This window comes from Thunnus albacares, chromosome 14, assembly GCF_914725855.1.
Source record: "Thunnus albacares chromosome 14, fThuAlb1.1, whole genome shotgun sequence".
Taxonomy (NCBI): Eukaryota; Metazoa; Chordata; class Actinopteri; order Scombriformes; family Scombridae; genus Thunnus; species Thunnus albacares.
This window is the reverse complement of record NC_058119.1, coordinates 21,877,900-21,904,585: the sequence shown is the minus strand read 5'-3', so window position 1 is coordinate 21,904,585 and position 26,686 is coordinate 21,877,900. Positions and strand designations below refer to the sequence as shown.

Below are 26,686 nucleotides of genomic sequence, written 5' to 3'. Positions count from 1 at the left end.
TCAGGAGAAGAAGAAGAAGAAGGAAAAAAAAACGTTAATCCACAATCTTCAACTGCCAACGGCTGGTTTTAGCTACTTCATGGAAACGGTAAGAAATCACATTTTTTTTGTTTGTTTGTTTTAAAAAAGCCTTAGAGCTTAAAATGAAGCCTCTAATTAAGCGTCCTGACTTAGTTATCTATCTACAGAAATAAGCAGACTGCATGAGACCTGTGCCAGGTGTGGTTTTATGCTAGCAGCTCACTCTGAAAAAAAAAAAACGGACCGTTACTAGCAAAAAAAAGGGAAAAAAAAGATCCAGCTCACAAGACATTAACGGGGAAATATTCCTCCGGTGCGACGAAATTAAAGAAAATATCAAGTGTAAAGAAAATCCAGATGTTTAAGGTCCTGGTTTTAAAATCGTCGGTTTACTCCTCATATTTATTGTAAAGTCGTTTCTGGCCGGTTACTCGCCTTCTCCGGTGTGTCTCCGTTCAAATGCTGCATATTACTGAGGAGAGGGAGAGCTGAGGATGACTGGAGGACACATAGCACCGCCTCCATCTCTGCCTCTCCTGTGCATCTCCCTCCGCCTCCTTTGCTCTAAAAAGAAAGAAAGAAAAAAAAATAGGGCATCCATTCAGTTTATATTTCTTTTCAGGGTCTTGTTGTCAGTTATATCTGTTAGAAAAACAACAGCACAATTAAATGGTTTCAAGAGCACTGTTGGAAAGAAGCAAGGTTTTTCAAAGAATGATGCAGAAAGAAATGGGATAGGAGTAAGTTTGCATGCAGCTCTAGTCCTGTAATTTATGGGCTATGGCATACTCTATTTTTAGCTAATTTTCTCCTCAGCTAATAAAAAATACTGGGAATTTATGCACATCTATTGTCTGCATTTCCAGCACACAACACATTAGAACAGCAAGGCAAGTAGGCTACTGACACCTGGTGGTAAAGAGGCTGCTGTAAATGTACAGTAAAGGGTTTGGTCTGGGAGCTTGATCCAATAATAAGGTTAAAAAGGAGTGCTTTTTAAATTGAAATCAATGTTCCTCTCTCAGAAAAATCATTAGTTATCCTTAGTAACTACAGCAATATGTTTTTCCCAAAGTGTGTGACGCTTTATTTGCAGTTGCATATCACATCCTTGTTGACAAAATAGGTATTTTAATAGGCAGGTATTAAAAGCATCATGCAAGATCTAAAAAAAAATGTTATACAGGAATCAACCTCTGATCATTTAGGATCATTTGTGACGCACATTGTTTTGAACTATAGGGCTGAAAACAAAGATTATTTTCACTATTGATTAATCTGTCGATTATTTTCTCAATTAAATGTCAGAAAATGGTGAAAAATGTCCCTAAGCCCAAGATGACGTCCTCAAATGTCTTGTTTTGTCCCATCCAACAGTCCACAGATATAAAAAAAAGATATTCAGTTTACTGTCATAGCTGACTAAAGAAACCAGAAAATGAGAGGCTGAAATTAGAGGATTTTGACTTTTTTTCTAAAAAAATGACTTAAAACAATCGATTATCAAATCACGTATATATATCATGTATATTATATCATTAGTTGGCAATTGATTTAACAGTCGGCAACTAACTAACCATTGTAGCTCTATTTTGAACTGTGATCCAAAAACTGTGACTGGTGAGGTTTTGTAAGTACACCAAAATACCAAATGTATACCAAACTATACCAAAATATAAGACAAGTTAAGACACTTGCATGGAATTAAAAACTATGATTAAAATAAATACATGTTAAACTGTAATTGAGTCAGAATTTGTAATTGGTTCTTGCTGAAAGAAGCTCTTTAACGGAGGCTGAGAGCAGCTATTCACTACAAATTTGAAACAGGAAATGCACAGTAGTTTTAAACTTCAGTTTATACCAACAACCAGCAGTTATTCTAAACACACAGTGTTTCTGTTAGCTGTATCAGCAGCAAGGTAATAACTGCAAGTTAGACTCTAAGTCATTCACTATAGAGGTAGGAGACACCTAATCAACAACTGATGAATGGCTCTGTCGGTGTGAATAGTAACCAGAGGCTGTGTGGCCAAATAGTCAATTAAAACACAATCACTGGTTTGGGAACTGGGGCTCTGGGTCTCCTCTCAGGAACCCAGTTGGAATGAATGGATTATTGTATTTTACCCCTAAAACTTTTAGTAAGCACAATTCAGCAGCAGCTCTCTTGGAGAAGCACAGGGTCTCATTTGCATTTAGAATAACGGTTGCTGTTGTTGGTGTTTCAGCTCGAGGGTATTCTGTGTAAGATCCTGGCTAGACCTGTCTTGTTTTTTGCATAACGTGTTGGACTGGAGGGATGTAAGCTGGGTGAGTGCACATCAGGAGGTTACAGAATGAAGTGCAGCTTCTTGAAAATGCAGCCAGAACAGCCTTCCAAAAACCACCAAAAGTAGGGTTTTCTGTATTTGTCTGTCACTTAGGCTGGAGTGTTCATCTTCATCTAGACATTAAATCACTCATCCCAGGCTCTGCTTTTAATTTTTGGGCAAAGTCACATGTGTTTTAAAATAGTATGTCTGACTATATATTTAACCACCACTACAAGTAGAAGACTGGTTTTGGGTAACATCTGGCATCTGACATTGCAATAGTACTGCTTAGAGACTCCTCAAAACCAAATGTGCAAAAAGTCTACTTGTTTTTTGTAGAAATGCCTTTTTATGACATATCTTGCACTCTGAATACCAGTGCTACTTAATAATCTTACCTTTTTTCCTGTTAGGTTCACAATTTTGAAGTCTGTCTCAAAACAATAGTCAGATGTCCATATGAACACTGAAACAGGTCTTTGCTCGTTGTAATGCTCGTTCATACAGACCATTAGAAGATCCTCTCCAAATGTCCTTATACATTGTAAGTGATGGAGGATAAAATCCACAGTCTTTGTTTTGAGAAAAAATGTATTTAAAAGTTCATCTGAAGATAATATGTATAATATGATAATATAAGATAATATACGTCTGAGTTAGTCAAATAAAGTGAACATCTTCCACAGTTACAGTCTGTTTAGTAAAAAAAAAACCCTCTTTCTGTCTCAATGGACAGTGTTTTCCTCCTCAACTGCATTTGAAGGATCATAACAAAAAGAGGGAACATGGCATTAAAAAGAAATTGATAATGATTTGATTTGACTAATTTGGACGGCTGAAGCTTCATATTAGCCTCAAATAAACTTTTAAATACATTTTTGCACAGAGGGAGGGTTGTTGGTTTTGTCCATTATAACTTACATTGAAAGTGCATCGTGAAGGGACCTTTCAATGGAGGACTGATTACAGCAAGAAAAATGTGCCAATGTTAATTTGGGCACCTGACAATTGTTTTATGACAGACTTGGAAATGTGTCAACCTATAACATCCTTTAAAGCCCCTGAAAGTGTGGTTTCAAATCTTAAAGTGAACCGATGCAACTTTTGCTGAACATGACAGGATAATGTTTGCCAAAATGTCGTATAACAGTGGCACAAGCAAGGAGGAATTGTAAAGTCTTAGACTGACTCAGTAATATGCTTTAAAAACAACAATATCTATCTGAACTTAGATAGATTAGCTAACAGTATCCACTATAAGCTACTGGTCATACCAGAACAAGTAAGGCAGTAGCAGCAAAAATCATCATCATCGTATTGAACCAAGAAAGAGTTTATTTCTTAGGAATTAAACTTTTAATTTAAATGTTGCATACTTTCACATTAAATATTTCTCTATAACATTAACCATTCATGACTAAATATGCAACAATCAAAGTAAAAACATCTTTAGTTATTATCATAATGGTCAAAAACTCAGCTAATCTGCGTCATTGGCATTGTGCGATTGAGTTGTTTAACAGTGCTGTCAACATAAGCAAACAGCGCCACATCTGTCATCACATTTTGATTCAAATGTGGCTAAATCTGGAGTGGTGCACAGAGATGATGAACATGACATTGCCTGTTTGAGTCCTGCCCACTTCAAACTACTGAGAAGAGCACAGAAAAAAAACAAAAAATACAGAAAAATCGCTCGTCAAATAAACAAAACTGTCCAACTTTGGAATAAAATATTGTGTTCAAGTCAGACCCAGTTGTTCAGAGTAATAAGCTGATTGAGAAAAAAAGCTTTCAGGGCCTTTAATATCTTTTATGCTTTGTTCTCTCATCATTGCTTTGTCCACTGCTCCCACAGCAATTCAATCTCCCCTTAGAAATCAATGAAGTTTATCGTATCTTAACAAACTAAAATAAAAAGACGGGGAATTTGCTTCAGAACCAACTCAAATCAAGTCTTTTCAAATCAAATCCAGCTTTTTTTTTTCCTGAGCTAACAAAGCAACCCACAGACATCTCTACAAGCTGTATCACCCCAGTAGACGATTAAACACTGACGCACATAATGAAAACCTTTCATGGCTCGTGTAGTGCCTGCTAAACCACACAGCAGCCTGAACACAATTATGTTCTCATTAATTACTGTAGAGGATTAGATGGATATTTCATATAGCTCAACGTGTGTGTTTGTATGAGTTAGATTCATTAACCTTGTCTTGAACAGGGTATTCATGTCTGTTTCATTAAAATCTATTACTCATGATGCTTTTATGGAGTTTTGTCACAAAACAGCATCCACCTCCTCCTAATGACTCAGTGATTGTGCGGACCCGCAGCAGCATTCCTCACACACACTCAGCTCTGAAAGCTACCCAAAACTACCCAGTGGAAACAATCCAACCGCCTCTTTTGGCTCAAACCCTACAGAACCACTGCACATATGGAAACACATGGACATTTTTCCTCTAGTTGGTATTAATCTAGCCCAGGGAAAAGAATCCACTGACCACAAAGCACCGCTGCTCTGAAATCCACAACAGCAAAAAATAAATTCCCTTTCGGAGCAACCGGATGACCTCGCAGCGCCTCTCTCACAGATGAAATTCTCTGTCTTCTTCACATGACTGCAGTTTTCTGTTAGTTATTTCACTGGAATTTACAAGTAACCACAAATATTTTGAGTTGGAGCTGTGCTGATCTCATGCAGCCTTGAATGCGAGGTGGGCTGACTAACGCTGGGCAGAACCATTTTCGTAACATAACCTACATTGACTTCCCCAAATGAGGTTATATGACTGATAATACAAGTAGATGAGTAATGGATTTAGAAACCCTCATAAATCTGAGTCACCCATTACATCACAAACATTAGGATTCATCCTGGGAGGACAATGAATATTCATACCAAATTTCATGGCAATCTTGTCAGTGTTTGCTATGTTTACTTGTCACGAACCAACCATGGTTTATATAATATGTAAAATGCTCTGTGATTACACTGTATGTGTCTTAGACTACTAGCCTGGAGAAGGGGAAATTTTGACCCAATACTTGTGCTAGACAAAATATCAGAAGGTCATCAAAAACATTATGAATCATTCTCTGGATATCATTATTTCCATGATAAATTTCATGGCAATCTGGATGCTATTTGTAGTGAAATCTTGTATTTTGCTTTGACAGACAAACCAACATTGCCATCCTTTGGCAAGGCAGCTATATATTAACAAATACTTTTGAGGCGGAAAAGTAGACTAAGTGTGTGAATACGTCCACATATGTAATGTGGATGGGTTCATATTATCTGTCTTAAAACAATATTCAGGTGCCCAGATGAACATTGAAAGGTTTTGCTCTCTGTAATCATTCCTCCTGTTCATACAAGTTAATACGAGGCTTTAGCAGTCTGAGCCAATCAAATTAAGTGGGTGTCTTCCAAAGCTACAGCCGTTTTAGTATAAAATTCCCTCTTTGTGTTCCCTGGACAGTGTTTTTCTTGTTGAGGTGCAGTGGATGATAATAACAAAAGGAGGGAAATTTATACTAAAAAGGGTGTAACTCTGGAAGATATCCACTTGATTTGACTAATTCAGATGGCTGAAGCTTTATATTAACTTTTTTTTCACAGAACAAGGACTGTGGATTTTGTCCCCATCACTCACATTGAAAGTGCATCATGAAGAGACCTCTTAATGGTCAGTATGAACAGGATGAATGATTACAGCAAGCTTAACATGTTTCAATGTTCATACAGGCACCTGACTATTGTTTCAGTACAGACTTGGAAAAACTGTGAACCCATCCTTTAATGGCTAAAAAACTATTTGTAGTGTTGTGCAACCAAAGCTGTGGTTTGGACAATTTAATGAGTTTTTGATTGAAATATCCCCTCTAGACCAGTGTGGTGCACAGACATAATAGATAAGAGATACTAGTACCAGCAGGCAGATATGATAATAACAATAATACATCTTCATGGAGGCAGGATCATAAGGACGCTATAGTACAAAAAAAGATTTTAAATAGCTAGATCACCCGGACTATCTAGCTTGACTAAATAATGTAGAGATCTGACCTCTATTTTAGCAGTGGAGGTCACTCTGACCATCCACTTTGTCTCTGTGTGTCTCCATTCTGTGGTATCTGTATGGGAAATCAATGACGAACGCTCAAATCTCCATTTGAAATGATTAAGACCCCTGTGGCACAGTCAAAGTGTAATTACATAACATTAAAGCACAATGAGGATTAATATTTCATGTTGCTGTGTGTCCATGGTTCAACTCTTTGCATCCTGTAAATCTGTTATTAAACCTGATGCATTTATAAACTCAGAGAGTTTTATCTTTTAGTAACACAGAGATGCATTACACACTGTCTTTGTTGATACCTTACTGATGAAGACTAAACACACATCACTAAAATAAACTTATTTATACAGTTTCACCAGATTTCTAATGACATGACACATTTTGTTGCAATATTTTGAGTTTGTTTGGTTCTGTTTAACCTATCATGAGCCACAGCACAGTCTGAGGTCCTCAAGAAAAGCCTTAATAACCACTCTGGATTCAATGCTTGAGAGCAAAAAGTAATCATCACTTTGCAGTCCAGGCCTCGAGGCTTTAAATCCCTCTATCAGCCCTCCATCGGAAAGGCTTTTTAAATCAACAACACTGCAGGGAGCCAATGTTAGGGAATCCAGGGGTCAGAGCTATACTGAAACTAATTTTAGGATTTTCTTGAGGTATTTTGGGGGCATTTTATGCCTTTTGTTGGAGTATTGACATTATATAGAGATGACAGGAAATAAGAAGAGAGAGAGATGGGGAATTATAGGCCAGGATGTTGCAGTTCATGGTTGATGCATTAAACCTCTAGGACGATAGGAAAACAATTTTAGGTTTTTTCCTTGTTTTGTTTTTTCTTTTTACTCACTATGTTTCATATATTTCATTCTTATATTTCTCACAAGATTTGTTTTACTGTCTGTAAATCTATTGGTAAGTCCTATCAGAAAAGCTACTCAAATAAAGTTAATGAAAATTGCTGTATTTTTTTTTTGTTTTCTTTTATTGATGCTTTGCTGATTATTCTCCCACTACAATCTTTGTTTTAAATATTTTAAATAGACAACCTGTACCTTAGCTGAACCCTGTCACTGAAACCTACTCAGGTTATTGCTGATTGTGCATCTATTATACAGGCTTAGACATTTACCCAATCATCTGTGAATTCTCATTCATATCCAGACAGTCTACACACACACACACACACACACACACACACACACACACACACACACACACACACACACACAGTGGGGGTTTTCTAATTTGCATCCAATCAATCGACTGATCCTTTGAGGTTAATTTATTATGGGACCTATGCACTGACAGAGGTACCGGCCACTGACGTGCAATTGTACAGTCAGTTGAGTTTCTTTGGAAAGAGGTTTCTTTTTGTTTGTTTGTTTTGTTTTTTAGTAAATCAATGCCTGACAGATTTAACTGTCATCATGCATGCAAGTACCTTTTTATACTGAAAGCAAAAGTATCTTTTTCTTGACGTTCCATAATAAGCGCATAATGTGATAAATATTTTGATGTACCATAAACAAAAGAAGTTTCTAATAGTTCAAAGTCTGTTGAGGTAAGCTTTTGTCCATCTAACAGAGAAACCTGGTCTCAAAAGTATAAATACTGACCATAATGCACTTGTACATAGTACTGCCCACGTCACAATTCTGCTCCACTTTGTTTTGAGATAGTGGGACCTTATTGTGTGGAACAGTGCCATGTGCCTTAATGTAATTACCACGCTTGTGACAAAGGAAATTATGCTCTGCCAATCCAAGCTGTCTAAACGGTGGTTCCCTCAAACTAATGCATGTCGATATCAGTCAGAAGGACGTGGATCCAATTACTGGCTTTTCAGTGACAGACTGGAGTAACGGTGTGACGTCTTACAACAGAAAAGGTGGAATTCAAGCAATATCAGCATCACTGGTTGATGGAAATGAATAAACATACACAATGCGGCAGTATTTTTTAAGGTTAATGTACCAAGAAAATTAAGAAGTTTTGAAATTTGTTGTAAAACATAAAAAAGCCTGTTAAGTGAAGCTGCATGTTCAGGATGACAATCTGATGACAATTTCCTATTAAAGGCGCAGCTGTGTCTGGTTGCCAGGGACCCAGAAACCTCGGTTCTCACCCCTGCTGAAAAACCCTGTGGATCCTGTTTATGTGTGTGTTCATGTGTGTGTGACAGAGACCAGTGCAACGCGGGTGCAGGCTGCCCTGTTGTCACCTCCTGATACACCGCAGCATGATAATCAGAAAAGCACTTAAACCTCTTGAGTCCTGAAGTGACCAAGGGACACACACACACACACACACACACACACACACACACACACACCAAAGCTGATTTTCCCTGTGACATTAATCCAAAAACGAGGTGATGAAAATGACAACAATAAAACAAAAATCTGGTTTTCATTTTTGACATCTGTGTTCTTAGTTTTCAACTTGAAATTTGGCCTGCTGGCAGTAATGAAATGTGAATTTCACGACTCATCAACAAGAACCACTCAGGAGAATTTGATCAATCACATTAATCAATACCTTGTCTCTTTACACAGCATGGTCGAAATCATTTTAAGGGTTGCAGAGGTCTCTGTAAAATGTCTAGAATATGGTAAAGAATGCATTGATATATATAGATGGACAGTCAATAGATAACCAATTGATTTCTACGTTGGTCGATGAACATTTACATGAGGAGATTTAAACAAAAAGTAGAGTCAAGACAAAGCAGTACAGCATCCTCCACTGAGCTATTTATGATCCTTGTTGTCTACCAGAAAACACTGACGGGTACATTACGCACTAATAGTCCATGGCTCTGCTTGGTAATAATGAGATCTCACTGTGTCCCGGAGCCATGGAAACAAGATAATACCAGTAGAAACCTTAGCAATAATGGGAATGTGTGTTTCAGTTTGTGTGCGCTTGTGTGAAACCCTGCTACTCTCCCCTGCAATTAGCTGGAGTGTGTGCATGTGTTTGTGTGCACAAGTGCGTGAAAGTAATTCAGAGAGTGTTAGAGATGCTGTTAACACTCATCTGTTGCCATAACAACTGCAGCAACCCCGCTAGAGAGTTGGCTCACTGACTGACTAGAGGGCTGTCTGCCTGATAAACAACTTCCGGACTGACTGACTGACTGATCGGCAAGCAAGGTCACAGATTTACTGACTGTCTGACAGACTAATACAGACTGCTGGTGGGTGAGTGGCTGTCAGAAGATACCAGTGTCAATTTTTTTCTGCAACCCTAAGAGCAGCTCGCAGTTATCTTGACTTATTAAGAGCTGGAAGGAAAGGCTTGACAGAGAGCAGACACTCAGCAGTTTTTTTCACTTACTGTAAACTATTATTAAAAAAGGCGTTGATGCTTCAGTTGTGTTTGAAAAGTGAACTGTGTTTCGGGGCTGCAACTAACAATTATATTCATTCTCAATTAATCGATTAGTTGTTTGGTCTATAAAATGTCAGAAAATAATGAAAAATGTTGATTGCTGTTTCCCAAAGCTCAAGATGCAGCTTAAAATGTCTTGTTTTGTCCTGACCAACAGTCCAAAACCAAAAAGATGTTGAGTTTACCATCATAGAGGACTAAAGAAACCAGAAAATATTCGCATTTAAGAGGCTGAAAAAAGAGAATTTGGGCTTTTTAAAAAAAAAAAAAAAAAAAAAAAATGACAAAACGATTAATGGATTATGAAAATAGCTTTAGCGACTTATTTTCTGTTGATCGGCTAATCAATTTATTGACTAATTGTTGCAGCTCTACTTTGGTTTATCACACTGAATAAAATATTATGAAAATATATGTGCAGAATTAATCTTGTTTATAAATGTATACTTTATACATATGCGTACGCGGTGCTAATTAATCATTTGATTTGTAAATGCATACTCTGGCTGAGAAATTATCTTTGTGAGGTAATCCTGACACCTGGTGGTGAAGATTTCAAAGTGCATATTATGTAAAGTCCCACTCCACTCAAAAATGTGTTTTGATTATCCTTACCTCACTTAAAGGGTTTGAGCTTCATTGTGCAGAATGACGTATGTGCAAAGTTTTACACTAGAAAGCTGTTTTCATTAATCATCTGCTGAAAGTGAAAAGTTTCTCTGTGTTCACTGTAAATCTGAGTTTATGATGTGTGCCTATTAGCAGGATTTGTGACATCACAACTAGTTTGGAAGCTAATTGCAGTCCACTATGTTTTAAAGCATGTCTGTAGGGGATCTTTAAGGTTTTCAGGCTACTAGTCTTCTTCCATGCATGTAAATAGTTTTAAATAAGCTATATAGTAATAATGCATGTGCATATAGTAGATATTGGAGCTGCTTTACATTTTAGAAAGACAGTGTACGGGTAAAACAGGTATCAAGTAATTTGTACCTTCAAACGGCTCCGTTTCTTGCATTTAATTAATATTTAGTATGCACAAATAAACAATGGAACAAAACAACAACAAGACTACAGTAAACCCAAGATTAACCATAAAAATATGGACAATCTTGGGTTTAGTTTATTTTTGGACAACATTCAGTTGCATTATTCCTCCTGTAGACTGCCATTATGAATTTTGTAGTAGAAATAGCACTAGAAATTTTAGCTTTTTTCCGAAATTGCATGTCATTGCTGAAAACTGAAATTGATTGAATTGTATTGCTGGAAGCTGAATAATATTAAAATTCGACCAATACTAATGTTGCCTGCAGGTGGGATTGAACCTACAACCTCATGTTTGACAGCAATGCTGTGCACTGAGCTGAACATGACGCAAGACAGTAAGCAAGATCAGATTTTCATATTTAGACTTAATTAATTGCATGAAAAATAAGGCTTGCAGTACACATAAAAAAGAATAAGAAGAACTAAGTGTGATTGCTTTCAGCAATCACTTCTAGAGGTTTCCTCTCACTATCAGAGTTTGTTTTTCTTGCAGGGAGGCATAAGAAATAAGGTAACCACATAAAGTAGCTTTAGTGTGTCCCCAGCATTGATCTGGGGATCACTGCTTGAGGTTTGCAGCTCCAGGCTACATTAGCCACTACCAGCATAACGCACCTGAATTCCGTACCAAACTGCCAGCCATGGAGTTGCATTGTGGGTAATGTAGTGTAATGCTAGATCGGTGGCATACTCTTAATGGATTTCATTCTTGTCTCTGAACGTCCACCACACCCCCTCACTCTCTTTGCCAATCTAAAATCTTAAACAAATCAAATTAAATTAAATTAAAATCCACCCCATCTGAATGTCTTACAGCTTGATGGGTGAAAGACACATGGACGTCTCCTGCAAAGTTGAGTTCAGTAAAACTCAGTTTGTGAGGACAAAGGGTGGGATGGATAGGTAAAAGGGAAACTTCATCAGCTTTGCCAAAAAAAAAATCTTGAACCAAGGTACATTTGCTAGCTTTTTCCATTGTTTTCAATTGCATCTTAAAGTCTTCCTGTGGGGAAGTCTGTCCAGTGTCAAGGAAGGTGGTAGCAGGTAGACTGGAAAACATTATCTACACTGTGCAACCAAAAATACATGTGTATTACCACAAAGATGAAAAGCAAAACATACTGAAAACAAACTTTTCTTACCTGAGGAAAACTTCACTCACAAAACTTTCAGCATCCTCACATGAACACAGGTACACAGACATCACTCCCTCTTCCAAGTGGCGAACAACTCCCTTAAATAGGTCCTACAATCAGTTCAGTCAGAACCATATCGCTCTCAGGGGTGTCTCAGTGTTACTTGTATCAGTACACACCGCATCTATACAAACACGACTTTAAATATTTCTCTCCAACTTGCCAAGAAACTAATCATATCACAGATAAACAAATTATAATCAGCAAAACGTTTAACCCACTATAATCCCACCTTCGAATTTGGTTTAACCCATTACATCATTGATGGTGTCAGCAAGAGGACACAAGCAGGAAGTGTTTGCTTGCTACCCACTTTGACTTTTCAGGAAGCATGGTGAGTATGGTAACAGACCAAAGATAATTAATGTTTAACTGTAGACTAAATTTTAAAAAAAAAACTAAACTGAACAATACCTAACTTTCTTGATTTAAGCAGTTAACGGAATGTAATGTGATGTAACTATAACAAAACATAATGCTAAACACAAACAAACTCGGGATAGTATGAGCTAGCAATGCTACAGATAAAGATTTCGTACTGGCTAAACAAACAAATTACATACATTTGAAATACGTCAAAGTGTAAATGAGGCAAATGGTGTGGTCTTTGTCGCAATTATACACCATATACAAACATTAAATTTCCTATTGGGCAGTAATGGTCGTTATGTAAATGGGTAAGACTGTAAGATACAGTTGAAACCTCTCGGTTAGTGCACCCTGCCCGTGACTGGAGTCTTCCACAAGGATAGGCAGACAACACGGAAAGTTTTGAGGCCAGGCGAGCAGGATACTGGATACTGATGGATAGGAAGTGACGAGACTGCATGAATTGCAGAAGGAGAGAAAAAAAGACGAGATTATCAACATAAAGCAGAATGAAAAGCAATGTGAGATCATCGGACTATTGCCTGTAGTGCGGGGGAAACTGAACAGCACATTATTTTATCGACGATGAGCGAGAGCGAGAGACTTTCAATGGAAGTGATCTCTGCTCTCAGAAGTGAAAATTAGTGATAGATTTTTGTTACTGAGCTGTCTCTGTGCCCTGGTGCTGCTCATCACTCTGGGTTTCGGTTTGGAGCTACGGGTCAAGGACGATCTGGTGACTGAGGAGGTTTTGGAGGTGGACAATGAAAGAGACACAATATCACTCGAACTTGTGGTGGGCTTCAAACAGGTGAGTTTACTGTTTACTGAAGGTTGTCGCACCTTGAGAGGACGTTGTGTGTGTGTGTTTGTGTGTGTGTCTGTGTGAGTGAGTGCAGTAGTAAACGCTGCTGTATTGCATATGTGCATGAAGTACGTGCATATGCTCATGCCCATCTGGTGGGAGGGGTTTAGGACAGAGAGGAGGGGGGGAGAGGTACAGGAGGAGGGCGGTATTTTCAAATTCTGGCTTTTTTTGTGTGTGTGTTTCTTTTCCAGAAAACCACCTACCTCAGCTTTAAGTAGCTCTGTGTCTTGGACAGAATTTGGCTGGTTTACTTTGGCTTAGTTGTTGGAAAAAAAAAAGAAAAAAAAAAGCTGTAATTTCCTTGCATGTGTGTGCACAGCCTAGGACGTAGTTGTTACAATAGCATTATTCAAGATTCAAGATCATTTTATTATCATCTTACAACACAAGATTGCACAACGAAATGTAGTCTGTAGCCCCCCAGTGCCAATCACAAAAACAGAAACCACACTAATGGACCAATAAACAGCAAGTCACAAAAACAAAACTATTTTTTATGTTGTAGTACTTGAGGAGTCTCACAGTCTGAGGAAAGAAGCTGCTCTGTAGTCTGGTGACAGCAGATACTTCTGTATCTCTGGCTAGATGGCAGGAGGGTGAACAGGCTGTGGCTGGGGTGGATATTGTCTTTTAGTATCCTTTGGGCTCTATGCAGGCTCCTCACCTCACCGATATCACTCATGCTCAGTAGATGGGTACCAATGATGTTCTGGGCGGTTTTAATCACCCACTGCAGAGCCTTCTTGTCTTAGGCCATGCACATCCCATGCCAATTTGTGATGTTTGCAGTTAGGATGCTCTCTATTACTCCTCTGTTAAGGTTAACAAGAACTTGAGATGGGAATTTTGCCCTCTTAAGTTTCCTTAAGAAGCACAGTCATTTCTGAGCTTTATTTACTAGAGTAGAGATGTGTGATGTCCATGACAGGTTCTCTGTGATGCTGATACCCAGGAACCTAAAACTGTTCACCTGCTCCACCTCAGCTCTACTGATGTAGACGGGGGTGTGTGTCTTTGCCTCCTTTTTTCTAAAATCAACAATCAGCATGTATGTCTTTTCCTTGTGCATGACAAAAACCTTTAAGGTTTTATGCTCCAAGCTGTTGGAACAGTCTACCTGAGTATCTGAGAGCAGCTGAAAGAGGTGATGTCTTCAAACTTAAAACCTAAGTTTTTTGCTTGGCTTTTGATTAGAATATTTTATTACTATTATTTATTTTATTAAGTCATTTATTTTATTGTATTCATGTTTTATTCCTCTTATCTATTTTAATTGTCATTGTCTTCTTTCAGCAATCCCACAATAAATTTAAAAAAAAAAAAGGAAACAATGGCCACAGGTGTGTTTTTTACGCAGCCAAGAAAGAAGGGATCTGTTGCGAAGGGATCTGTTTGCGGCAGATGTTACGGACACTTTTGTTGTTACACACAAACGTCGGTCGGACCAATCAGAGGACGCTGCTTCAACAACGTCATTCCGTATACGTAACGAACTGTCATGGAAGCCCCCATGCGCACAATTAGGCTCCAGCTATACCACGGTATTGCTATACCATAGTATGCTATACCATAGTATACGGTATACCATAGTATACGCTATACCATAGTATAGTCTACCCCGGTATATCTCTCGGAGATGAGGTATCTGCTCAGACTGGGGTCGCCGTTTGCTCGGCTTCACATCCGTCTGTGTCACCAGAGTGTCTACAGCAGCCATGCAAATCCTCGAAGAGTGGGAGTAGATATCGGGGAGAAGTAAGTTGACTTTGCCAGCCTCCATTTTTCAATGTAGTTAATTAGCATCGTCTTATAATACTATTAATACTGTTAATGAAACAGGCAGGGTGAGGTAAGTTACCTGTCTGCTGTCAAAGAGTAACTACTAACAAGTGTTTTTACTAACAACGTTACTGTAATTACTGTTGTTAGTAGTAAAATTACTCATTTTGTCCCTCTGACTGATATATTACTATATACGGCATAATTAGATTATTAATACTGAAGCATCAGTGTGTAAGCAGCATGTTAGTGTTGTGGCTGCTGGAAGTGGAGCAAGTTTGAACTACTTTATATACAATTAGCTAGTTTAGTCCAGTGGTTCCCAACGTAGGGGTCGGGCCCCTCCAAAGGGTCACTAGATAAATCTGAAAGGATCGTAAGATGATTAATGGGGGAGGAAAGAAGAAAAAATAAAGTTCTGATACAGAAATCTGTTGTCAGTTTTTGGACTTTTTCTCTAATCTTTGATTTTTGGTGAAATATTGGATCATTTGAACATTTATTGAAATGAAACCATGTGAGAAGTTTAGAGGGAAAAATCACTATTTGGTGGAGCTGTTAACAACTCATAGACATCTGAAATGTGACCTTGACTACACACTGCTTTTTGTAAGACATCAAAAGCCAAAAAGGTTGGAAACCACTGGTTTCATCTTTAATAATGTGTTATTGTAATATTATTAAAATGTGTATTTTAAAAGCTTGTTATATTATCCATTGTGTCAAATCTTCATCTGAAAAGTAACTAAAGCTGTCAAATAAATGTAGTGGAATAGAAAGTACAATATTTCCCTCTGAAATAATCCAGTAAAATACAAGTACCTCAGATTTGTACTTAAGTACATTATTTGAGTAAATGTATTTAGTCACTTTCCACCACTTACTGTTTAATATCTCAGACAGTTTCTTATGTTGTGACCTTGTTTTTGTAGGAAACTTGAGATCACTTCTGGGAGGTTTGCCAGATTTGCTGATGGATCTGCTGTAGTTCAGGTACAGAAAAGTCAACTGTTACACCAAACAGGTGCACGGCAGCACCTGGAATCCTTTCTGATCCACATTTGTAATATACAGTACTGTGCAAAAGTTTTGGTACTAAGAAATAAGAGGATGCTTCCAAAAATAATACCATCAATAGTGTTATTAATCAATTAACGTCATACAAGGCTTTGCCTTTAAAACAGCAGCACACAGTTCTTCTGTGGATTTAGGCGTCTCAGCTGCTTCAATCTCTTCACATAATCCCAGACTGACTCCACGATGTTGAGATCAGAACTCTGTGGGGGGCATACCATCTGTTGCAGTACTCCTTGTTCTTCTTGTTGCTGGAGATAGTTATTTATTACTCAAGCTGAATGTTTGGCATCGTTGTCATGCTGCAAAATAAATTTGGGACCAATCAGACGCCTCCCTGATGGTGTTGCATTATGGATAAGAATCTAATCACCGAAAGTGCCTAAAGCTTTTGCACAGTACTGTATGTCCGCACTATATTTCTCTAATATTGTCATTCTGGTTCTTCATGTAGTAATTTTACTAGTGTTATTATTGTGTACTCTGTATATACACTTGCTGTATTTATTAGGAACATCTGTGTGATCTAATGCAACAGCTCTGCCATAAATTCTTTCTGCTTTTATGAAGCTTATACATGTTCAGTTTTTGTTGACGTTGTCGTTCTATTTTATGTTTATTGTTGAGCTCATGAAGGTGGTGTACTGCAGTGCATTATATTGAAAAATGTTCCTTATATTTTGTCCACCCCATTAACATACATTAGGGGAGCAAATAATTAGGAACACACACATGATGCCATGTGAGCTTTGTTTGTTTGTTTGTTTTTTGTTTTTGTTTACCTGTTCTATTTGTTTCTCTGTCTGAAGCTGGGGGAGACGTCTGTGATGGTGACTGCTGTTAGCAAAACCAAACCCTCTCCGTCTCAGTTCATGCCTCTGGTGGTACGTTATCCAAGTAATGTTCAGCTCATTCAGAAGAGTTGTCCTTTAGTCGTGTGTTTTTGTGATGTAAAATGGTTTTGGTATAAGATAGTTGGTGTTATCCAGTCTGACACCATCAAGCATTTGTAACTCAGTCTACCGGGGCTAGAGAGCAAAAAGATGTTATTATAAGTAAGATGAACTTAGTGCAAAAAGGTTTTATAGAAACTTGTTTTTGGGCTGTTTGGGCAATATATGTATACTCTGATTGACAGGTGGACTACAGGCAGAAAGCAGCAGCTGCTGGTCGAATCCCCACTAACTATTTGAGGCGAGAGCTGGGCACCACTGATAATGAGATTCTCACTAGCAGACTCATAGGTGAGTTATAACATATTTGGCCCAACATTGGCCTTTGATGTAGCAGGTCTGTGTACTGATGTTGTATAACAGTCCCTCCTGTTTCTGTTGCTCAGACAGGTCAATTAGACCTCTTTTCCCTGCTGGCTACTTTTATGACACTCAGGTCAGTTCAGTTTTTTACATCGTTTCACCATTATGTGGTTTTGATTTTTGAACAAAGATTATAGTGATGTATTTGTCTCCAACATTTTTTTTTGTGTGTGTTCATGTTTGTCTGTGTGCATGTCTCCTGAAGATCCTTTGTAACCTGCTAGCTGTTGATGGTGTCAATGATCCAGATGTGCTGGCTATCAATGCAGGTGAGTTAAATCACAGCCACCAACATTTTTCTGCAAACAGCATCATAGTTTTTTAGTTACTTGGTAGCTAAAACCAATATTTTCTTTCCACAAAGCCTCTGCTGCTCTGGCCCTGTCTGACATCCCCTGGAACGGACCTATTGGTGAGGAACACACATTTTAATTCAGAATCTCTATTCAGATACTTTGATTTCTCTTGTAATACCTTGGATATTATTTTATACTTGTTTAAATCTAGCTTGGGTGTACGTGTGTGTGTGTGTGTTTTTTAGGCGCTGTTCGTGTGGGCATGGTAGATGGAGAGTTGCTGATCAACCCCACTCGGGCGGAGATGACTTCCAGCAGTCTCAACTTGATTGTGGCTGGAGCCCCCAGCAGTCAAGTGGGTAAGTTTCCAAACACTGTAAAAGATCCACAACTGTTTATTTACTGGAAAAAACCGTAAGAGCAGCAACAACCTGAACAGTCATTTAGCCATACATTAGTTCTTACTGCATGTACATATGTCATTATGCTAAAAAATATAGCTGCTAATAGTTCAGTTGTACATTTTAGGTTCTCAACCAAGTGGCTTGGATTTTCTGTATATATAGTAGTGACATATCAAACTTAATGAATTGTTTCAACAAATCTAAATTGGTTAAAATTGCAACAAAAACAAATGCATCATTAAACATTACACAAATTATTACTGAAGATGGCAATATAATAGTGATGTCTCCTTTAAAAATATATGAAAACTTAGAATTTAATGCTATCAAACAATATTAGTTATTATTATTGCTGTTACATATGTCCCATTCAGTACATTCATGTGAATTTAACAGTTAATTTTACTGTTCATTATCCAGGAGCTTTTTACAGGTTTTATTAAAATTTACACTGATTAAAAGGGATATTTTATTAAATTTTGACATGCCAGTTTATTAACTTTACTTTGGTGAAAACATGAATCAACCAGATGATCAGCTACGTACTGGAGCACTGTGAATTAATCAGGTGTAAATGTCATCACCACACTGCACAGCATCTGCAATTTTCAACTCAGCGTCACACCTTATTAATTAACCTCTCCTCCGTCTGTCTGATGTGAGCGCCGTACAACACCAGTCTCTCATGTGACTCTCTTTCTGTCAGTGATGATTGAGGCGTCGGCTGAGAACGTGCTGCAGCAGGACTTCTGCCATGCGGTTAAGGTCGGAGTCAAACACACCCAGCAGATCATACACGCCATCCAGCAGCTGGTGCGGGAGCAGAAAGTAACCAAGCGCACCCCGGTCAAAGTCTTCTCAGCCCCAGCTGACATGGTGGAACATGTTCGGAAGTAAGAACAATAATTAGACTGTTTTCTATAGTTTGATAGCGATGAAGGTGGTAGGCGAGGAGGAAGAATGTTAAAGCAGTATTTTAGCTATATTAGTAGGAATTATTGTATATGTGGTGGTAAAACATGAATATAACACTAAGACTGTATTTAAATACAATTTCCAGATTGAAACAAAATAATTTTCAGGATTTTTTTTCCTAAATAAAATTGTGTGTAAATTAAATAACAGCAGTAATGGATTTAATTGTTGGAATACTTTGTATACAGCAGTTTACCTCAATATGTGAGCTTGACTTTTCAAAATTTAATGAAAAGTTAATAATGGCTTGTTTTTGCCTTTGTTCATGCAGATTGGCTTCAGACAGGATCTATGCTGTTTTCACAGATTACACTCATGATAAGGTAAAGTCTGTCTATATTCCCTGTATGCTATATTATGTTGTTATACAGTTATCTCTGTGTGTTAACTCTCTCGACACTTCATGTGGTAATTCTGAGACCATCTTTTTTGTGAATGCGTTGTGGATTAAAGTCATTCAAAACAGGAAGAATCATTAATGTGTCTCTTCTGTATTATGGGAATGTGTATGTATTTCTGAAAACGATCTTATCTCTTGATCAGTGACAGTAACTATAATAATCTTGTCATAGATTTCTAGAGATGAAGCTATCAACAAAGTTCGACTAGAAACCGAAGAGGATCTAAAAGGTAGATCATCCGTCTATCAGTGTTTATGTTGCATGAAAATCATTTTAGAACATTTGTTTCAATATTGCTGCAACTTCCTTCACAATTGTATGACAATCTCTCACACATTTATATATTTATATTTATGACATTTCAATTTTTGACTTAGTACTTATTAATTTGCACCCTTGTCTGTCGAATTCTTTCTTTCTCGTGCAGAAAAATTTCCTCAAGCTGAACCTTTTGAAGTGATTGAATCCTTCAACACTGTGAGCAAAGAAATTTTCCGCAATTTAGTGCTGAATGAGTACAGGAGGTAAGTTAGTGGATGTACGTTCTCATGACACATGATGTGATCTTGTAATTACAACAAACATATTTTAATGTAAATCTATGTTTTCTTTTCTGTGTGTGTGTAGGTGCGATGGGAGGGAGTTGACTGCTTTAAGGAACATTTCTTGCAGCGTGGACCTCTTTAAACCGCTCCATGGCTCAGCTCTGTTCCAGAGAGGACAAACACAGGTGTGTGTGCAAAAAAAGTAAAATAATGAAAGATTCAACATAACATAACAGCAGGAGGGAGACCACATAAGTTTTGTGTTCTGTCTTAACTCTAATAAATGTTTATGGAATCAAGAAATGAGATTTTTACAGTGAAAAAAGCAGCTGTAGTCTTTGAACAGAGAAAGCTCGCTCCTCATCCTCTTTGTTTTCCTTTTAGGTGCTGTGCAGCGTCACATTTGATTCCCTGGAGTCCAGTGTCAAGACAGACATCATCACCACAGCTTTGAGGTAAAATCAATCTAATTCTCACATGCAGAATCACGCATTCAGTACATACAGTTCAGATAGTCAGCCCTTTCTTCTCAAATCAAAGTATATGAAATCAACCTTCTGATACTTTCCTGTCATATCTGAATGCAGTGGTACTCAGTTTATTGTCCTATTTCCTTTCTACAGTGGCATCAAAGACAAAAACTTCATGCTTCATTATGAAGTGAGTAAAATTCTGTTTTCATTTTTAAAGCTACGTAGATGATTCGATATATGATTCTTTATCCTTTAGTTTTTAAAATGAACCTTAATCAACCTTGTATTTAATTTCAGTTCCCTCCATATGCAACCAACGAGATTGGAAAGATGGGAGGTATAAACAGGAGAGAGCTTGGACATGGTTGGTATAAATATTTACATCTACATCTACTTGTAACCACACATTTCCAGCAACAATCTTACTCTGTGTATGTATATTTGTTTGTTCATGTTTGCATGTGTGTGTGTGTGTTCATAGGGGCACTGGCTGAGAAGGCTCTGAGACCAATCATTCCTAAAGACTTTCCTTTCACTATTAGGGTGACTTCTGAGGTGTTGGAGTCAAATGGTGAGAGTGGAGACAGTTTCTTTTTTTTTTTTTAAGTGTAACAACAACAACAACAACATAATCACCACAGGAAATCTGATATGATGATTGTCTGGCAGGATCTCTCAGACAGGATCATAGAGTTACAAAATCTGATTTGTCCTATTTCTACCTCTTTATCTCTTTTCAGGATCCTCATCAATGGCCTCAGCTTGTGGAGGAAGCCTTGCTCTAATGGATGCAGGTATCTGAGTGGGGATGCATGAATTAGCTCTTTATTTTTACTCAACTTAATATAATTTAATTTTCAGATAACCTAAGCAGTAAATTCTATCTGGGATAAAAACACATTTTCAAAATTGTTGTATGAAAAATCAATATTGTCAAATGTTAAGACATGTTATCAAAGTTCTATAGTTGCAATTTTAAAACAATTTTATGAGTACTTTCATACAGTACTGGTCAAAAGTTTGGGCGCACTCTCTGGTGTGTAAATGCTATTTATTTCCAGTATTGGTATTGGTGTATTTCAATGATGAAACTATCCATTTTTCAAATACTTAACAAACCAAAATACAACTCAACAATGCAAAGAATATTTAATTGTTCTACCATACAGGCCTTTTTCCCTTCTTTTTCCTCTGTTTTTTATTGTGCCTCTCAAAGCAATTAGATATCGCTATTAAAAGATGTATAGATAGGATCATTAGATTGTGTTTTTCTTCAGTGTTTCTATTAATTTAGTAAAGAGCAATTGTGTGAAGATATGTGGCTGATATGTGTAAATCTGTGTCTCCCAGGTGTGCCCATCTCTTCTGCTGTGGCAGGTGTTGCTGTTGGCCTCATCTCTAAACCCACCCCAGAGAAACCTACTGAGATCCAAGACTACAGATTACTTACTGATATTCTGGTACATACAACTGTTGCTATGAGTGTGATGAACCATTTACCAATGTCAGCTGGAAGAATAAGTCTAGTTGAGCAATATAAATCCTGAGAAGAGATAATGGTCTAACTGGGGATGTTGAATAAGAACTTGATTCTGTTTTTTTAAACAGGGAATTGAGGATTACCTCGGAGACATGGACTTCAAATTGGCAGGAACAAACAAAGGCATCACTGCTTTACAGGTACTCTGATGGACACCCCAAAGCAATGGGGAGGAAGACATTTATGTGAAAGTTTTTCACCTGGCTTGTTTTCAATGTTTAGAATTTGGTGCTGTGTGAAACGTTAAGGAGGTGACCAGGTCAGATTTAGAGCTTTAATTTAAGATTTGCTTCCTGGTAAGATATTAAGTTCATTATTTATTATAAGTCTGTGCCACATGGTGTTGAACTATTGTAAGACTCAGCCAAACAGGGCCCTTATGGATGAAAAAGACACTGTTTTGCTTAGAAGACTGTATGATGGGACAAAGAGGGCTCTTACAGGTGCTAACTTTGCATCTTGCCCATACAGTAGCTCAACAATATCACAGCTTTGCTCTTAATGCTACGTGAAGTTTTGTCCTTTTCTTTGGTCCCCTTTGATGCGCCTTCACATGACCTTTATTTAACCTCCAGGCTGACGTGAAGATTCCAGGTTTGCCTCTGAAAGTGGTCATGGAGGCTATTCAACAGGCCACAGGTAATCCCAGACAGCAGCGAAACTCAACATTTTATATTAAAGAATAAAGTGACTGTATTTTCTTAGTGGTTTGATGGCTTTTGTTTCAATATTTTTATTTTTCAGTGGCAAAGAGGGAGATCTTGGGTATCATGAACAAATGTATTGCAAAACCAAGAGAGACAAGGAAGGATAATGGACCTGTTGTTGGTAAGTTTGAATATTAGTTTACATTTAAAAGGAGGGACATGCTTGGAACAATTTGGACTGCTGTTCTAACATGTGTGAATTTTATTCTGTCTTCAGAGAACGTGCGGGTCCCTGTCTCCAGACGAGCACGCTTCGTTGGTCCAGGAGGCTATAACCTTCGCAGGCTACAAGCTCAAACAGGTAACATTCATGTAATCTGATGAAATCTAAAAGGAACATGACATCCTTGTTGTTGAGACGTGGTGCTAAGAAAAAAAAGCAGCACATTTTTTTCTGTTAATACAATACAAATACACAATACAAATGTTTTGGCAGAATTACAAACTTCTGAATGTTTTGTTTTTCTTTCAAAGGTGTGACAATAAGTCAGGTGGACGAGGAGACTTTCTCTGTGTTTGCTCCAACGCCAGGAGCCATGAGCGAAGCCCAAGAGTTCATCAGTGAGATCTGCAAAGATGATGTGAGTGTCTCCACCATTTGTAGGAGCTTTTCAAAAGATGCATGTTAAAAAAAAAAGTCATACTTTTAAACCCAAAACGAGAGAAGAGACCTTTTGTCTGTGTATGTACTGTAAATGAAGATGCATGTGTATCTCTTGCAGCAAGAACAGCAGCTAGAGTTTGGTGCTATCTACACCGCCACCATCACTGAAATAAGGTAAATGAATGTATTGTGTTCTTCATGGTAAAACAATAATTCATGCCAGTCATGAGCACTCAGTTTAAAAAATGCTATTTGGGAAATATGTATGCATGTTCTTAATAGAAAAGGAAATCAAACTACGGTTAAATCACACCTTCAGTGTTCAGAATGCTCCTAAAGCCTTTTTCCTCTTCTGTTTCAGGGACATCGGTGTCATGGTGAAACTCTATCCCAATATGAGCGCTGTCCTGCTGCACAACTCACAGCTGGACCACAAACGGGTTAGTAAATTTGCCTCTGCATGTTGTTTGCCTGTGTGTCCATATTTCTATGAGTGAAACATGAGAATGACACATAAAAGTCATCGCTCTGTATTTTCCTCTTTTAGATCAAACATCCAAGTGCTTTGGGTTTAGAGGTCGGACAGCAGATCCAGGTATGTAACTACAGACTGTGTTGTTAAAAGTAGCCTCTTGAATTACAACAGTTGTTTCTTGTGTTTATATTCTGGGCTACATGTCTCTGACTGGGCTTCTGCTAACAGGTCAAATTCTTTGGACGGGACCCAACAGACGGCAGAATGAGACTTTCACGGAAGGTGCTCCAGTCTCCTGCTGCAACTGTTGTCAAGACACTGAGTGAGAAACAGAGTATCTCCATGCGATCAAACAACAATCACACAACCAACACAGATTTGTGACACGACAACACAACAGGCTTATTGTTTCTGGTTTTGCCAACAAACTGGATTTAAAGTTGCCACAAAACAGTCCTGCAGAGAAGATGTCATCACAAACTGAACCAGTGTCTACCAGTGTTTACCTTACTGTTGTGGGTATATGGACATGATTGAACTGCACTGGAGTGACCTGCAGCTTATCAAAGTGTCCTGTTGACATTGAGGTACAATGAATGTGGACAAACTGAGAAGAACACTCGGATAATAACAGGCAGGAGACACACGTTTTCAAGAATTATAAATTAGCGTCCCGTGTTTATGTTGTGTTGTTTTCTGATTTGATACCTCAGCTAGCCTTGACGTTATCAAGCAGTAAGAGGTTTACATTTCTTTCAGTTTCGCCCAACACAGTCATCCAGTAGGCACAACAAAGTCTAACAATGGTTTCGTTATTCACACACGTGATTAAAACTGCGCCTTGTGGTATACCACTTCCATGTTTGGTGTCCACTGTGGTGGTGTGCCTTTTGAGCTGCCAGGATCTGGTTATAGACAAAAAAAAGCGAAGCGAGAGAAGAGTACAGTTAGTATTTTTTTAATATTCCTTGTATGCTGTGTTGCCTTTACCGTATATATGAGTCATCTGTAAATAAAACAGTGACGGGTTGCTTTGTAGCATGAAAGTTCACCACTGTTTCTAGAAAACAACTAAACAAAACCACAAAGAACCAGACTTGAATCATTCTGATGTGAAATGTTGTAAGAGAGAGCCAACAAAGAATTAAACCTGAGTCCCACCATGTAAAACACTTTGAGAGAAGGGTCCAAACAATCAATTGATGTAGTATGAAACCAGTTATAGTAAAAGTCTAATTTTAGACTATAAATCACAGGGTACGAGATAGAATTAAGTAAAGTGGATGGTTAATTTATTGAAAGATTGATCGTTAAGGACAGAATTACCCACCCTGAGGCCTGCCTGCTTGTCTCACTGATGGAAATAGAAAGACTCTTCATCAACTGTGGCTGTAATTCTGCAGCTGCTTGACACACATAATTTTCAGCCTCTGAACTCCTAAATAAACAGATGGTAAAAAGACAGTTTCTCTTTAACACCTGGGAGATGTATACAGCCCTGAAATAGTGAAACACCCATGTCATGAGCTGCTGTGTCACCATCAGACACTACCTGCGTCTGAGGCCCTTATGGTGATTTATGTGGGTTTTTTTTTTATTTTTTAACCTTAACCTTTTTCAAATATAGTCACAGAACTATGCACCAAATTAAAACCTCCAGGAGGGTGAAAATTGAGAAAAGTGCAGTTAATTAGATGTTCACAAGTGTTGTGAACTGTCAATGTTAATGCTGTTAATAATGCTGCAAAGAACAGAGTCTCTTATATTGTCCACTACTGCCCGAACATTATCAGCTTTATAGTCTATCACCCTGGTTACATCTAATGATTATGATGTTTAATATCTGTATTAATAAACATGGATGGTATTGAAAGGATTTGTGTGTGTTTGACTTGCTGGGTAAGTGCCTGAAAAAGCTTAATGTGAAGCTGTCTGGTCTTAGATGTTTAGAAATTAATGAATTTATTAATTCATTAAAAAATATTAAAGCAGTGTTATATGTTTAACCATTTAAGATCCACCGGTTGTTATAATGGTGCAATAATGTCTTTGTTTTAATTAGTATAGTAAAGTTAGCATAGTTAGCATGGAATGTAAGTAAGTACATTTACTCAAGTACTGTACTTAAATACACTTTTAAGGTAATTGTACTTGAGTATTTTCATTCCATGCTACTTAATACTTCCACTCCACTACATTTCAGAGGGAAATATTGTACATTTTACTCTACTACATTTTTTTGAAAGCTTTAGTTTTTAGTCACTTTTCAGATTACAATTTTTACATAAAATAACATAGTGATGAGCTTATAAATTACACTGCATTATTAAAGATAAAACCAGTGGTTCCCAAACTTTTTGACTTGTGGGTCCTTACAAAACAAAACAAAAAATGAGTGTGTATTTGTGTCTCCTTCTAATGTTTCAGATGTCTGAGTTGTTTGCATTTCCACCAAAGAGACATTTCACCTCACATGGTTTCAAAGAAATAACTCTTTGAGGCCCAAAGATGTAAAACTCTCCAATATTTCAGAAAAGTGCAAAGATTAAAGAAAAGTTCAGAAAAATTAATCCAAATGTATGCAGCAGAACTGTTTTTTCTTCTTTCTTACCCAATCTATCATCTCAAGACCCCTCAGATTTATCTAACATCCCTCACAAAGCAGTTAAAACTAGCTCCACCTCGAGCAGATGCAACAATAAAACACTGCTTATGCATTGACTCATCAGTATTAATAATGTACTTTGGTAAATTTATTTAATATATCAGTCCCAGCCCGATTTTCTGCAAAACG

At 37.7% G+C, this 26,686-nt stretch overlaps 1 protein-coding gene across 2 annotated transcripts; it reads left to right on the top strand.

Annotated features, from left to right (window-relative positions):
• The first annotated feature begins 6 nt into the window (after nt 1-6).
• On the top strand, nt 7-25,483 carry LOC122997511 (polyribonucleotide nucleotidyltransferase 1, mitochondrial). 2 transcript variants are annotated; one of them, XM_044373691.1, is made up of 29 exons: nt 14,572-14,857; nt 14,905-15,058; nt 16,015-16,075; nt 16,966-17,040; nt 17,295-17,400; nt 17,496-17,545; nt 17,678-17,741; nt 17,837-17,884; nt 18,014-18,127; nt 18,879-19,065; nt 19,419-19,470; nt 19,720-19,777; nt 19,976-20,072; nt 20,176-20,278; nt 20,478-20,548; nt 20,717-20,753; nt 20,864-20,930; nt 21,048-21,137; nt 21,307-21,360; nt 21,917-22,026; nt 22,175-22,246; nt 22,682-22,745; nt 22,851-22,934; nt 23,031-23,114; nt 23,288-23,394; nt 23,536-23,591; nt 23,779-23,857; nt 23,965-24,012; nt 24,121-25,483. In XM_044373691.1, the coding sequence occupies exons 2-29, from the start codon at nt 14,940-14,942 to the stop codon at nt 24,274-24,276; spliced, it is 2,313 nt and encodes a 770-aa protein (XP_044229626.1). In that variant the 5' UTR covers nt 14,572-14,857; nt 14,905-14,939; the 3' UTR covers nt 24,277-25,483. The 2 variants fall into 2 exon arrangements, with proteins under 2 accessions (XP_044229627.1, XP_044229626.1); XM_044373692.1 differs by lacking the exons at nt 14,572-14,857; nt 14,905-15,058 and adding an exon at nt 7-88.
• Nucleotides 25,484-26,686: the final 1,203 nt, after the last annotated feature.

What these genes read in the sequence shown, in the direction of transcription:
- LOC122997511 (XM_044373691.1), top strand. Translation starts at nt 14,940, where the DNA reads ATGAGGTATCTGCTCAGACTGGGGTCGCCGTTTGCTCGGCTTCACATC. An exon ending in GTGCTGAATGAGTACAGGAG is followed by an intron (nt 20,073 to 20,175) that starts GTAAGTTAGTGG and finishes GTGTGTGTGTAG; the next exon opens with GTGCGATGGGAGGGAGTTGA. An exon ending in AGGTCGGACAGCAGATCCAG is followed by an intron (nt 24,013 to 24,120) that starts GTATGTAACTAC and finishes TTCTGCTAACAG; the next exon opens with GTCAAATTCTTTGGACGGGA.